The 15,414-nt window shown below is 34.5% G+C and overlaps 4 protein-coding genes and 1 non-coding gene across 7 annotated transcripts; 3 read left to right on the top strand and 2 right to left on the bottom strand.

Moving 5' to 3' along the window:
- Positions 1-28: 28 nt before the first annotated feature.
- On the top strand, positions 29-2,705 carry LOC146919080 (Tetratricopeptide repeat (TPR)-like superfamily protein). The gene has a single exon (XM_085712336.1). The coding sequence runs from the start codon at positions 231-233 to the stop codon at positions 2,553-2,555; it is 2,325 nt and encodes a 774-aa protein (XP_085568462.1). The 5' UTR covers positions 29-230; the 3' UTR covers positions 2,556-2,705.
- Positions 2,706-3,558: 853 nt separating this feature from the next.
- On the bottom strand, positions 3,559-4,039 carry LOC146919079 (pentatricopeptide repeat-containing protein At2g27800, mitochondrial-like). The gene is made up of 2 exons (XM_085710593.1): positions 3,716-4,039; positions 3,559-3,618 (listed from the first exon to the last, which is right to left on the bottom strand). Exons 1-2 carry the CDS (start codon positions 4,037-4,039, stop codon positions 3,559-3,561), a joined length of 384 nt encoding a protein of 127 aa, XP_085566719.1.
- A 1,154-nt stretch (positions 4,040-5,193) lies between these two features.
- On the top strand, positions 5,194-5,388 carry LOC146919078 (U2 spliceosomal RNA). The gene has a single exon (XR_015013122.1). It is a non-coding gene; the product is annotated as a U2 spliceosomal RNA (small nuclear RNA).
- Positions 5,389-6,903: 1,515 nt separating this feature from the next.
- On the bottom strand, positions 6,904-9,973 carry LOC146919077 (PLAC8 family protein). Of its 3 annotated transcripts, none has more exons than XM_085712334.1 (4): positions 9,898-9,973; positions 9,385-9,597; positions 8,195-8,421; positions 6,904-7,317 (listed from the first exon to the last, which is right to left on the bottom strand). In XM_085712334.1, the coding sequence occupies exons 2-4, from the start codon at positions 9,491-9,493 to the stop codon at positions 7,147-7,149; spliced, it is 507 nt and encodes a 168-aa protein (XP_085568460.1). In that variant the 5' UTR covers positions 9,494-9,597; positions 9,898-9,973; the 3' UTR covers positions 6,904-7,146. The 3 variants fall into 3 exon arrangements, with proteins under 3 accessions (XP_085568460.1, XP_085568461.1, XP_085568459.1); XM_085712335.1 differs by having other exon boundaries at positions 6,904-7,710; positions 9,419-9,597; XM_085712333.1 differs by having other exon boundaries at positions 9,419-9,597.
- Positions 9,974-11,438: 1,465 nt separating this feature from the next.
- Positions 11,439-13,707, top strand: LOC146919076 (zinc finger matrin-type protein). Its single transcript, XM_085712331.1, has 5 exons — positions 11,439-11,821; positions 11,937-12,016; positions 12,822-12,897; positions 13,100-13,222; positions 13,333-13,707. The coding sequence occupies exons 1-5, from the start codon at positions 11,492-11,494 to the stop codon at positions 13,480-13,482; spliced, it is 759 nt and encodes a 252-aa protein (XP_085568457.1). The 5' UTR covers positions 11,439-11,491; the 3' UTR covers positions 13,483-13,707.
- Positions 13,708-15,414: the final 1,707 nt, after the last annotated feature.

Genomic DNA, 15,414 nt, shown 5'->3' with positions numbered 1-15,414 from the left:
GTTACTCCAATTCAACTCATTTATAAGTGTTGGTCCATCGAAGTAGAATTTGTTCGGCCGAACCAACCTATTAAACAGTTCTACAACTCACATAAACTTTTACTATTTATCAAAAAATAAAACTCACATAAATCTTTTGTTGATATGTAAATTTTAACGACTTATGCATTTCTTATCAATAATCAATTACTAACATTTTCTAACTTCATCAAACTTCAAATAAAGCCACAATGAATATGATACTTCTTGGTGCAAATAACTTCCCCACATTGATGTTGCAATCCAAAAAGCTTATGCACCATGTACTCCCCAAATTTTGTATATTGCAAAATCTCTATTACACTTCAACTGCACAACCAGAAACCATAGCCAGAAACGTAAACACACAAATACACACTCTTTCATTACAAGGAAACCTTGGAAAAGCACTTTCTCTTGTTTACACCAACCCTTCTTTAACCCTTCAAGACTATGCATTTCTCATACATGCTTGTGCTCAGAAAAAATACATCAAACAAGGCATGGCATTGCATTATTACATACTTAACAAACACCCCACAATTCAAAATGATGTTTTTCTTACTAATAACCTCTTAAATATGTACTGTAAATGTGGCCATTTAGATTATGCACGCTACCTGTTTGATCAAATGCCGAGAAGAAATTTTGTTTCTTGGACTGTTCTTGTTTCTGGGTATGCGCAGTTTGGTTTGATCAGAGAGTGTTTTGCTTTATTCTCTGGTATGTTGGCTTGTTTTCGCCCCAATGAATTTGCTTTTGCAAGTGTTCTTAGCGCTTGTGAGGAGCAAGATATTAAATATGGCTTGCAGGTACATGCTGTTGCTTTGAAAATGTCGTTGGATTGCAATGTGTATGTTGCAAATGCTCTTATTACGATGTATAGCAAGTGTTCTGGTGGTTTCGGTGGAGGTTGTGATCATACGTCGGATGATGCATGGACTGTTTTTGAGTCGATGGAGTATAGAAATCTTATATCTTGGAATTCGATGATTTCAGGTTTTCAATTCCGTGGACTTGGCGACAAAGCTATTGGTCTGTTTGCGCATATGTATTGCAATGGAATTGGGTTTAACAGTACCACGCTACTCGGTGTTTTATCTTCTTTGAATCATTGCACGAGTACTTCAGATGACATCAACAACTCACATCATCTGAAGAACTGTTTTCAATTACACTGTCTCACAGTTAAAAGTGGTCTTATTTCAGAAGTTGAAGTGGTAACTGCATTGGTAAAATCCTATGCAGACCTAGGGGGTCACATTTCTGACTGTTTTAAGCTCTTCCTTGATACAAGTGGCGAACATGATATCGTGTCATGGACTGCTATTATTTCTGTGTTTGCGGAGCGCGATCCTGAGCAAGCTTTCCTTCTTTTCTGTCAACTTCATCGAGAAAATTTTGTGTTGGACCGGCACACATTTTCAATTGCCTTAAAAGCTTGCGCGTGCTTTGTCACTGAGAAAAATGCAACCGAAGTTCACTCACAGGTAATTAAACAAGGGTTTCACGACGACACAGTTGTTTCAAATGCCTTGATACATGCTTATGGGAGGTCTGGATCCTTAGCTCTGTCTGAACAAGTTTTTGCTGAAATGGGTTGCCACGATTTGGTTTCTTGGAATTCAATGCTCAAGTCTTATGCCATTCATGGTCAAGCAAAAGATGCACTAGATCTCTTTAAGCAAATGGATGTTCATCCAGATTCTGCAACCTTTGTTGCGCTTCTCGCGGCATGCAGCCACGCTGGATTTGTTGAAGAAGGAGCGCAAATTTTCAACTCTATGACTGAAAGACATGGTATTGCTCCTCAATTAGATCACTATGCCTGCATGGTTGACCTTTATGGACGAGCTGGAAAGATATTTGAGGCGGAGGAATTGATACGTAAAATGCCAATGAAACCTGATTCTGTGATTTGGAGTTCATTACTTGGATCTTGCAGGAAACATGGTGAGGCTGACTTGGCCAAATTGGCAGCCGATAAATTTAAAAAGTTAGATCCTAAAAACTCATTGGCGTACATACAAATGTCAAACATACATTCCTCTGGAGGCAGTTTTATTGAAGCTGGATTGATTCGGAAGGAAATGAGAGACTCTAACGTGAGAAAAAGACCTGGATTAAGCTGGGTTGAGGTTGGGAAGCAGGTTCATGAATTCACATCTGGTGGCCAACATCATCCGAAAAGGCAGGCTATATTGAGCCGGCTCGAGACATTGATTGGACAATTGAAAGAAATGGGCTATGCTCCAGAGATTGGCTCAGCTTTGCATGACATTGAAGTGGAGCACATAGAAGACCAATTGTTTCATCATAGCGAGAAGATGGCATTGGTATTTGCTATAATGAATGAAGGAATTTCGCCTTGTGCTGGAAATGTCATTAAAATTATGAAGAATATCCGTATTTGTGTGGATTGTCATAACTTTATGAAATTAGCATCAAAACTGTTTCAGAAGGAGATTATTGTAAGAGATTCGAATCGCTTTCACCATTTCAAACATGCAACATGCTCTTGTAATGACTATTGGTAACATACCACCAGCATTCTCCCATTGGGTGCAATGACTATTAATTTGTGGATCATGAGATGGAATCTTTATTTTTATTCCATCTTATTCCAATTTCATCATAAAATATGGAATCAATAAAATGGTTGTTTTACTCTGGTGTATTTCATCTTATCTCATTTTATTCTATTCCAACTTTAGTTTGAATGTATTAACACGCCACTGGTGCATTACTAGTATTACATATACATACTACCTACTGCCTCTGGAACAAAGTAAATTTTAATTTAACTGAAAAGTACTGGGATGTGCTTGTTTTAGATTTAGAATTTTCATTCCTCTGACGGATAATGTATTGGAACAGAGTTTTACATTTACTCTCACTCAAATCTTAAAACACTAATGAATATCTGGGTCCTTTTATTTCTATAATCTCTGTAATGTTTATATTCCTAATCAAATGAGAAAATCCATCCATCACTCACATCTTGGATTAAAATAGTAACAATCAACATCAATTGCTGTGTACGTATTTATAAAGATAGAAAACATAAGTTGGAAAAATGAAAGCATGTTTGGACTAACATGATTATAGTTGCAAAAACACTATAATCAGCTTAAAGAGTATATCTACTGGTTCTGATTTCCCAAAGAAAATGTCATAAGTCGAAACAATCATAGGCATAATCAAAGAACAAAAAATAAGAAACATAGATGCATATCTGTTCGAAGGGCATAAATTAGCCAAATACAAGCATGATCAAAGAATACATTAAACATTATTATTGTCCATTAACTTGGCAATTAACTAACATACAGAAGTGCAATGAAAAACAAAAGCATAAAATTAGAAAGCATGTAAACTACACACCACAAACAAGTTCCATTGCACCATTCTTATTTTCATAGATGTTACAGAGAAAGAGAGCCTAATTAATTGGTCTGCAACCATTGTCTTTCGGTGACGTCAATGCTTAGTTGAACAAGCCTACATGAAATAGTCTCTTTGGTATAATCATAACCATAATTAATCGTCGGAGTAGAATTGTACTGGCAAAGTTTTGTAACGTCGCAATGTTTCCACCCTCTGTGCAATAACCATAGATTAGATTATGATATGTGACAACACAAGGGGTGATCTTCTTTACAATTATTTCAGAATATAAATCATAAGCTTGGTTTACAAGTCTATCTTTGCATAGTCTGAATATGATCGCGTTATAGAATGACTTGACGTAAAAATCTATGTAGCCGCCATCAATCTGTGCCTGTCTCAACAACTCTATGGCTTTTTCAGTTTCTCCTATCTTACATAACCCACTGATTAGAAAATCATAACTAGTCTCGTCTAACTTAAAACCCTTTAATAAGACATCATTATAAAAGGGCAATGCTTTGTGAATCTCACCTTGGAGAAAAAGACCATGGAAAAGATCATTCAAGGTGGGAGTACTGGGATGATGACCGGACTCGATGAGTTTATCGAATAAAGAGAAAGCTGAAGCCATGTTACATTTTCTAGAGTGACAAGTGATGAGGATTTTCCAAGTATCAATATCTGGAAAAACCTGAATCTGATCGGATCGGGATTCCAAATTGTTGAGCATAAGAAATAACAGCGGGGTTATAATTGGATATGGAACCAATACCTTGAGAGAGCATGGCATCTAACCGCAATTCAGCAGAAACGACATCATTGATTGTGCTAGAAGGAACAACGAAATTATCAAAGTGAAACACGTTAGACAGTATAACTGAGGAGGAGGAGGAGGATGAGGATGAGGAGGAGAAGGAAACAAATATTGGACATGGAAATTTGTTATTGGGAATAATAGAAACAGCCGCAGCAACAGCAGTACCTACCACCATATCTTCTTAACCTTAAATAAATATAAACTTTCAATTTCAGGCAACGTTCAATTTGATTCTTACTAATATTTGACTTCTAGACATCTTCACCTCTAAGAAAGTATGAAACAAAGTTGTGGTTTCATGATAGCTAATGCTGGTATTTATTCTGATTATTATGTGTAGGAGTGAAGATATTTGTGAGCATAACATTCAATTTTTCCGAGCATCATTGTTAAACAAAATGGTTTCTAGCAGTAGTTGTGGCTGGCCTTGTAGAAATGTATGATTCCAATTAAGCTACTTTAGTTTTCGAGCTGATATTTAATTCCAGAAGTGATATTACACTTCATGAGGCACTTGTTTGAGGGGCCTCAACAAATCTTTCATTCATATTAAAAGTTCATGATTTCAGGGAAATGAAACTGAGCAGAAGATTGTAATGAAAACAAGACTTGCAGCAATGAGTTTGGAATTAGAAGAAAAGGAGGGAGAAGAAAGACTCAAACTCAATTCATAGGACTGTAGCCATCATTTTTATTCCCTTTCCATTCATTTTCCTTCATCCAGGGATTAAAAATATTCATTGGAGAGCTTCTCAAAATCTGTAAAATGTATTGTTGGCATGGGATTTGTCCTTGTTGGAAGCTCAAATCACGTATCCTTTGTTTGGAAATTGGTCTTTGTTGGCCATGCCATGCCATACAAGAGCAAGCTAGTCCCAGGCTATTGCAAATAGTCCCACATCGCTAGTTCCGAAAACAAGTGAGTGGATGTGAGATATAAAATAAGAAGCGAGTACATCATTTACCTCATACCTTTCTCGGCCTTTTGGCTAAGATCAAGTGTAGTATCTGTTCTTATCAGTTTAATATCTGATATGTGGCCCAATGGGTCACATGATATTAAATTACTTTTTTGAGGGGGAGAAGCCACTTCAGTAGCTTGCTATTGGGCTTCTCGAGTGTCGCTTATGCGTTGCACTATTGCATGGACTGGCGCACCCCATCAATACAAGTTATAATTTTATTTAGCTGTCTTTGTAGCATGGGCTGGCGCACTATTGCATGGGCTTCTCGAGTGTTGCTTATAATTTTTTTTAGTTATAATCATGGTTATAATGAAAATCTTACAGAGGGCAAATTCATGTTTTTCCTTTTTACATCGTCATTTTTCAAACTTCGCGTTTATTACGGGGGTCAATTTGAACGGCTGCACAGTCTTATTTATATTCGGAGAAACAACCAGAATGGGGTTATAAAACTCGACCCAGTATAAACAAAAGAAAGAAAAACAGCCAAAATGGGTGAAGCAAAGCAACCTAGAGGTACCGAGCCACATATCGTAATCCAAAGCAATCAACCAGACACTACTAGTACAATCTAGCGCATCTGCGTACGGATTCTAGGATTTGGTGGTGCAACTACTTCAAAGATTGAAGATGGTACCAATAACAAAATTGGAGTTCTTATAAAATTTAGAGATCGTTCTACAAACGTTGCTATAAGTTCAAATTCAATCATGAGCAATAAAAATAGCGTGGATCCTACTTCTACCAAGGATGATATTGATTGGTCGAAGTCCAACTTTGAAAAGAATCCTCCAATTCTGTATCTCAGGGGCTTGATTTGTCACTTAAGCTCTAATTCAGTTTTATATTTTGTTTCCATGTCAATGTTATTGTTAATTTGATTGTTACTCTCTAGTGGAACTTATGTCTTGGTATTTATTTATTTATTTTGTTGCTGCTACAGTGATGTGCATTTTTAAAAGCAATTGTTACTATTTTTTTAAGAAAGCAATTATTGGTATTAATCATGTTTGATTGCTACCTTTATTATTGTTATTTTAATACAGATACATATTGGAATACATCATCATGATTTTCAATGTCTGTTTTACACAAACATCTTCATCCTTTTCTTGTTTATCAACTTGGATTATAAAGAAGGTAAAAATGCAAAAGACTTAAAGATTTTTTTTCATAACAATTGCTTGCTTTTAGAGACACGTTTTGTAACTGGAATATAAAATGCGGCTAACATAACTATATGAACAATCGCTTGGTGGAAGCCTTCCATCAAGTGATTGCTCATATAGTTATGTTAGAACCCAACATGAAGTTTGGATGACCTTGTTATTTGGAAATTCCACTGACCCTGTTACTTTCCTTTTATCAATAAAAATCAAACTTGATACCTTGAAATTTACTACACTTGCACACCTTGTGCACCAACCATTTTTTTATCAATAGAAATTAAACTCAATACCTTAACTTACAACACTTACACACCCTGCGCAACAATCACTTGTGATAGATTTAACTTACAACACTTAATCTCAATACCTTACCGCGAAAGGCATAGCTTCTATGTTGGTAACCAACAAACATAAATCCTGCTCCGGGAGAGGCAAATCGCTATTTGAAATTACAAGTTGGAATGACCCGATAAGAACAATTAGGTAATGCCAAGAGGATAAGCAGTTTCGTTAGTCTTGAAGGTGGAAAATAAAGTGGTAAAGATGGCACTGAAGAAGTAATATATTACTAAACATTGAACATACTAAATTTTCATTTACAGCTGAGTGTTCTATATTTTTCTAGTTTTTCCTTCAAGATAATTGAAAAAGTAAAAGTGAGAAATGCCATGATCGGTAGAATAACTACATTCACTTGTAGTGTGCATAATGAACCACATGCTTCACCCAAGTGTGAAATCCTCAAACCATAAACTGTGTAAGGGATAAGGGGAGCAGGGTTGTGGCATTACTGATTGGAATCTGACTGCATTGTCTGGACAGGTGGAGCTGTAACTACTGCCAGCTTCATATCTGTAGCTTCAGAATCCCCAGCTCTTTCGCGTATTTCACGGTACTCTTGACAAATGGCACACAGATGACAACAAAAATGGGTTACAAAATCCCCACACGGTGCTTCCTTCATAAGACAAAAAGAATATGATTAGTATTATGCTTTGCATCACCAGATTTTCTTTTCATTATTAATATTTACACTAGAGACATCCAAAAAATTTAGATTGGGTGATTAATATAAAGTGCTAAAATTTCTCTATTAAAGGCAAATCCTTTTTTTCAAAAAATGCATCTGCAACTAGGAAAATATTTAGGCATAGGCATGTTGAGAAGTGTTCCACAGTACCTGGAGTGTTTTCAAGAGAAATATGCATTCCCTCAAAGTCTGTGAACTTAACTTGAACTACCTAAAAGGATTCAGAAATTCTGAAATATGAACAAAGAGCAAGTCCTACAAGTTTATTTCAATTTCTAGTTTTCTTCTAGGGAAAACTGGACTTGAATAGCACCCTTCAACCTGCATTATCTAACTCTATCAGATGACATAGATACTCTCTTATGTAGAAATTGGTGATATAGATATAACGACAGATCTCCTTTCTTTCATTTTTATCACATTTAAATTTTAGACATATTTTAAATTCACTCATCTCAGATGATGTGCCAGGACTCAAAGTTGCTGCTACTTGCTGTCTATAGGAAGTGAAAAGCTGGGGAATTTATGCTCGTTCCCTACTAACATACCTAAACAGTTCTTTTACTATTAGAATGTGCCTAATTATTCTTCAAATTTACTGACTGGTCAACCTCCAGTTAAGAACCATTTACTATTTTACCCCAATTACATTAACCAGTCTCACTCAAAATGCAACATTGAAATAACTAAATATAACACTTATATTTAAAAGTTTGAAACATAACAGCCAGAACAGAAAATAGAAAGAAAAGGTGAAAAAACAAGTTATAAAATTTGATGTAAAGCATGGTTGTAATATTATTACCGGCAAATTATACTTTGATCTTAAGGTATTGCGGTAGCCACAAGCATAACACGAAACAAGGCATCCAGGTAAACCCAAAAACAGGCCATCGGTTAATAAGCAGCAGGCTGCATTAACAAGACTCCACAATATAAAATGGGTAACACATGACCCCATGAACGTGCCAGAACCCAGAAATTCTGCATTCTTCCCAAAGAGGTAGCAAGGACAAAGACAACCTATACAACCTGCACAGAAGCCGAAAATTTGAAACCAATCTTTTCATTTGCCAGTTTATCGAAAAAAAGCAGAACAAACTTTTTGTAACATACAGAAAGGTAAAAACAAAAGACAAGAGCTTTTTATACTATAATTTAAATATTTTAATCAACAAGCTAAAAAATCATTTGACTAATTACGGTGTCAAATATTGATGATTTTTTTCTTACTCCATGCCCTTTTTTTTTTTGGGTGGTGGCCAGGGTTTGAACCCTGGACCTTGCATATATTATGCATTGTGCATACCAACTGAGCTAAGCTCACGAGGACACTCCATGCCCTTTATATATACATCAAATAACCACTGATGTGAAATAGGGGGAAAAGTTTTATAAAAGAATGTCTAGTACCAACCATAAATAAGTTCAGTGAGTTAAGAATTCACTTAATTGAGTATTGTTTAACAAACACAAGAAAAGGCTATAATCAATCAAAAGACAGTGCCAAACAATAAAATTCAGAACTTCCCCTCCTAATCCTTATTGTCAAGGCAGTCAAAATATTGATCCTACTCGTAAAAGATCTCACTGATCAGTGGGATAGGCATGCATTTTCCAGTGTCATCCATCCTAAAAATAGTATTCTCGGCGGTGTAACAGTACATGTTCCTTATTGTGGGTCTATGGTAGCCGGTCTTCCCATCCAACATAAGGTTCCAACCAACCAATGAGCTTATCAATCAATCTATCTATCTATCTATCTATCTTCTAGATTCTATCTATCTATGCTAAGAAAAATCTTCTACTAAGGAATTCATACCTCTAGTTCCCCTCATTTTTCTCCTACATTCGTGTCATCTAGCACGAGCTCTATACTAGTTAATATTCTTAAAATTAGTAAATACTTAACAAAATTATGATATAAAGAACAACAACGACACAAACAAATATCCTTAAACAAACAAACATACAAACATAATCAACAAGAGGCACCTTGGTGATTAAACAAGGTAAGGAAGTAGCATACAGCTCTGCATATCATCGAAACAAGCACAGATTCCAGAAGACCATTGATTTGATCCATTGCTACTACCACCACCATGGTGTAGAGGAGAGACACTCATTGTCTCTGAATCTGATTGACCCAATGGGATGTAAGCAGGTGGAACATAACCACCTTGGTTCTTCATAATAATGGAATTGTTACTACAAAACAAAACCAAAAAATTAATTAATTACTTAATTAATTCCTATACAAAGCAAGATTGTGAAAGACAAAATCATGAAACCCATAAATCTAAAAAGAATAAAAAATGGATTTTTGTGAGACCAAGGAGAAATTAAATTGTTTATAATGTTGGTAAACACAAAATGTTGAAACCCGTAAATCAGAAAATGGAATTTATCCAAACATTATGAAAAAGGATGGATAAATAGAAAGGCAACAATTTCGTTGATTGAAATTGGATCTAAGAATAAAACATGTTTACTTAAGTAATTAACCACCTTGGATTGGATTGGATGCTTCAGGATGAACGTATGATTGAGTTCTTCTTCAACGTTTGCACTTTCAATCCTTCTTGCTAAATCACCCACGACCACATGTAAATATGTAATAATTTGTATTATTACTTTACTAGCAAAAAGATGGACACATTTTTCTGCCTTTTTTTATTGTATTTTATTTTATATATATATATTTTGGGTACAATAGAGGGCCAACACCTCAAACAATAAAGAAGGGACTTATTCATAAATTTATATTTTAAATTATATGATTTTTAAGTTTAAACATATAATCTTGTGAAAGTGTGTAAGTTAAAAAAAATATTTTCATGTTCTTTTTTTTAGGGGGAGATTTTTTATGGTCTAGAACAAGTTTCATGGACTTGTTTGAGAAATTCTACACTAAAATACTATTTGTTGATGATATAATTATTATAGAGGATGAGGATGAAGTTTATGAAATTGTTGAGTGGAAGTTACAACTATGCGAACAATTTGAGATGCAAAATTATGCACTATTTGGTACTACCTCCGTCCCAATTTAATTGACACATTTTTGTTTTTCACACATATTAAGAAAAATGTATAAATAAAAGGGAAAATGGAATATATTGTATTGGGAATGATAAAAGTAGTATTATTTAGTGTTATATTGTATTGGGAATGATGAAAGTTGTATTGAAAATTGAAATGAGTCAATTATTTTGGGACACTTTTTTTTAGAAAATGGGTCAGTTATTCTGGGACGGAGGGAGTACTTCTTAATGGTTGAAGTTGTCGATCAAGGGTTTGCCACAGTAAAACAATCGTTTATCCATGATAAGTTTTAAAAAAAATATTAATAAAAAAATAGTTAAATATATTTTTGATCTTTTTAAATATAGCCATTTTTATTTTTAATCTGTCTAAAAATTCTCTAAAAATTCTTTCGAATTTTGATATGTCTAAATTTTTTGTTACCATTTCACGTTGCATGTTTGAATTGATTTTTTTTTTTGTGTGATGTTTTTCTTTGTTGCAAACGCAAAAGAGAAAAAGAAAAGAAAAAAACTAAAAAAGACTAATACCTAACAAAAGAGATGCGTAGCATTTCAGCAAGCAACATATTTAACCATTTAATGTTTAAAATTGGACACACATCTAAGACAATCATACTCCTCTTCAAAACCAGGCAAAGAGGAACTAACTTATGGCAAAGCTCCCAAAGAAAAAAGTAAACATTAGCCGGTACTATAAGACGCCAAATCAAATATTTTTGGTTGAATAACTTAACCATTTAATGTTTAAAATTAGATTTTTGTTAAAATGTTTGGTATGGAAAATAGGTGTGGGGGTGTGAGTTAATTTATTTTTAAACATATTAATTAAGGTTCAACTCAAAAGAAGTAACTTGGGCTGAGCCTAAACACATGACCTTCCCTCCCTTGTATGTATCTACAGAATACGTAGTAGTATACTATACTATACTATACTATACTAGTATTTTTGTACTCTTGTTAATTTTCGGTGCATTTTGTCTCTATTTTGACTCTCTTCTTTTCAATCAAATCAAATTGAACTCAACAAAACCATCACTTCACTCATCATCGTACCCATGAATTGTTGTTCTTCTTCTACTATGATCCTCTTCGATTCACGCCCTTGTTTCAAATTCAAATTCAAATTCAAACCAAATTCACCACCATCCTCCTTCGGAAACATCAAACTCAAACGCAATTTCAAATTCAATAGACAAAGCTCCTGCAAAGCAGTGTTCGCCGATGATGCTCCGTTCGCCGCCGCAATCGGAGCTTGCATGCTCACTTCATTGATTCTTCCGGTACCAGTCACCACCGAAGACGAAGAAGAATCTTCTTTAACTTCAACGGATACAAGGTTGGCTGTTATGGGGATCATGAGTTTCATTCCTTATTTTAATTGGCTTGTAAGTAAAAAAATAAAAAAAATAAAAAAGATTTTTTTTGTATTTTCAATTTCTTATTTATATTACAATGAGTTTAAATATTTGTTGATTAATTTGATTGATTGATTGATTGTAGAGTTGGGTTTTTGCGTGGCTTGATACTGGTAATCGTCGTTATGCTGCTTACTCACTTGTTTATTTGGCTCCTTATCTCAGGTATTCCTATTTCTTCATAAGCACTTATGTATAAGTTATAAGTTGTTTTCATAAGCTATATTGGAGAGCTGATAAAAATAAGCTGAAAACAACTTATGAATGTGTTTCATATGTTTTCCCAAACAGTCGGTAGATAAGCTCAAATAAGTCAATTCAAACTTGCCCTTAATTTTTTTTGCCCGACTTATCCCATGTTGATGTGGCCTTGTGCTTTGATTCGTTCAATGTGTTTTGTTTGCACTGCGTCGTAAATTTAACATGTCTTCCTATTTGGTTCATGCCACCTTTGAAAGTTTGAAACATTAGCTGCAAATGTCTATATTCCATTGTATTTGTGTTGTACTTTTCTTGGGAGATCCTCTTGGTTTATGTCATTCTTTGGTTTTACTTAGTTGCGATCGTGATTGTTCACTAAATTGTATGGTAGAGACTGATATGATGAGTTTATGATATTGGATCCATATTGACCACAGCACAAAGTGCCCTAGTCATTACAGTTGGTAAATGTTGATCTTTAGGTGGAGATCAGATAGCTTGTGTTTTAACTTCTAAAATTTGATTTACAACACAACTTGCAATCATAACCAACAAGTCTTTAATGTATGACTGGGATTACAACTGCAAGAAATGTTGTCTCCGTGCAATCCATTTCCATTTTTTATATATTTCATTCAATGTTTGATTACCCAAGAATAGGGTAAGCTTCTTCTTGCCTTTAACCCAAGGCATTGTATTTAACGTGTGTAAACAATTGTGTTTGACTTGTATTCGAGAGTGATGTGATGTATTGATGAATCATTGTCAGGTCAAATCTATCAATTTCGCCCGAGGATAGCTGGCTGCCAATTGCTAGCATTCTCTTCTGCATTGTTCACATTCAGGTTTAAGCTTAACTTATCACACTGTTATTGTAGTTAGATTTCCCCTAGTTTTTGAACTTTGATTGGCAAATGTATTGCTTAACTAAAAGAAACTAGTATTTCCTACTGGTTGATAGAGAGGCTTGAAAACATCAAGTATCAAGTGCTTTGTTTTAAGACAAGCCCTTTTGTTTCGACAATAATAGAAAATTTTACATTGCAGCTAGAAGCAAGCATCAGAAATGGAGATATTCAGGGGTTTCGGCTATTTAGGAACGTTATGGATCAGCAATCATCAAGTACAAAGAAGAAAGAACGTTTGAATCGGCATCAAGAAATGTCTAAGGTACTTTTCTCACCGTGTTAACACAAAGCAGTGCATGATGTAAATAAGATGTGTATTTCTCTCGAAAAGCTACATTACATGGATATCAATTGTTGTTAATTGTGATTTAGGGAAGAAAGAATGAAAAGAAAAACCTACTGTCTGCCGAAGAACAATCAAGAGACATTGGGGGTTGGGAAGATTCTCAAAGGCCTGTAGAATACCAGCAACGCTTGCATGACACCAGAGATGGTGACAGCGAAGATAAGAGCAAGCACTAAACTAGGAGATACGTGCATTTTCAGATCTTCAACATCAACTGAACTTGAAGATTCACACAAGTTTCATGCCTCATGTTGGTACTGTATGTAAAGCTGTATGATTAGTTTTTAATAAAGTATAGCTCATTATCTGAATGCTGTTGTGTTATGATCTTAGGTTCTTTTCACTGTTGGTGCTCAGCTCATACTTTATTTACTAATTACTAGACTATATTAATGGTGTCATTTCCATTTGCCTTATGGTTAACCAGTTTTATCTAACGAGGTAAGTGGTTGAGCTTCACAGATTATTTTGCTTAGGCCAGAGTCATTTAGTGTTTTTGTAGCATTAAAATTGGAAACCACTAAAACACGAGAAGCCATAAGGTGTTGTTAATGTTGGCTGATTTAAACTATGTTGGTGATATATTTAACTCATTCAATCACTATAAACTACAAATTATATAAAATAAAAAAAAGGGGACACAAATGTGTAGAACATTTTGGTTGTGAATACTTTAAACAATAATTTTCATGTGTTTTCTCATCACCCGCTCCGTTCAAGTTTTGACTAACTTGAACACCATGAGCTCGTTTGTCACCCCACATTAATCATTTTGTTGCTACACCTCCTTCGTCATCACCTCCAGACAACACTGGTAGCTCAAGTAACTCTGCCAACTCAACCACTTTATCCTCCATTTCGATACATCTTTGACATGCTCCATTGGTGCCATCAAGAAGCTCACGGAGGCCTATGTCATCACTGTTAGAGGCCGAGTCGTCAATTTTGCTAACAATTTTGTGACTATTCTCTTTTAGTTCTTGGACCGTTTGAATTAATCTAACTATTGAGATTTGTGTTGGCGTTAATGTTTCATAGCATTATATTAGAAAGGGTATGAATACCAATATCAAAATTCAATCCAATATTTTTATTTTTATTTCTGATTTTTATTCAAATATTTGATTTTATATCTGTTCTATCCAAATCTAATGTAAAACAAACATATTTTCATGTAAATATTTATTAAAAACTGTATTTACAGAGACATTTTTTAATAGGAAAATGGTTATTGTTATGATAAAGGGAAATGTTAACGAGTGTCCCTGGGGCACTCTTTAAGCACCTTTAAAAGTAAGTTTTTATGAAATTCGGTGTAATCAATGCATTGGAATTTGTGACATTTGACTTTTTTAAAAAATAATTTCTAAGTTTGGGATGCTTAAAGAGTGCACCGGAGACATTCGTTAACAAGACTCATTGTTAAACACATGAATCTTATGTGGCAACATGTAACTCTTCCTTAGTAAAAAAAAAAAATGTATGGCCAACATTGGTCAAATCCCCAATATTGTATAAATCCTTCATAACCAATAGCATTGCTCTTTTTAACAAGCCAATACAATCCCCTATATTATAAATATGTATGAAAATAAACATAAGTGTGTGATCAGTTCAGCAACCCCTGACCTATGCAATTTCAGGTTTTGGGTGAAGAAAGTTCGTCGATAACATTGGGTTAAGATAGCAGAGTGATCCCAATCACCCTGGATGCTTAAAACAATCTCTCCTCTGAAATTTTTATTATATACCCTTCAAATTTGACTCTACTCCAACAAATCTTGTAAAACTAAAATCTGCCCCTCTTCCACCCCACAAAATTTTGATAAACTAGAACTAGAACACATTTATATTTTGAGTTGATCAAAACCCAATTCTATTCAAGTAAATGAGATTAAACTATGTTAGAACCTATCTATTTTTTATTCTAACAAATTCAAATTGAACTTCGCAGAAATCTATTTCCATTTCGGCAAAGTCAAAATCTGGGCTGCTTGTCAGAAGTCATTGAATTTTTTTTTCATTTATTTTGATAAATTTTTACGGATAGAGATAATTTCTATTGGTAATGTCAAGAAGAAAATTAGCTCACACCATAGACAAAACCA

Source organism: Medicago sativa, chromosome 5 (assembly GCF_051527215.1).
Source record: "Medicago sativa cultivar Bolivia chromosome 5, Bolivia_mono, whole genome shotgun sequence".
NCBI lineage: Eukaryota > Viridiplantae > Streptophyta > Magnoliopsida > Fabales > Fabaceae > Medicago > Medicago sativa.
The sequence above is the reverse complement of the archived record's forward strand: the minus strand, read 5'-3'. Positions and strand labels throughout refer to the sequence as shown.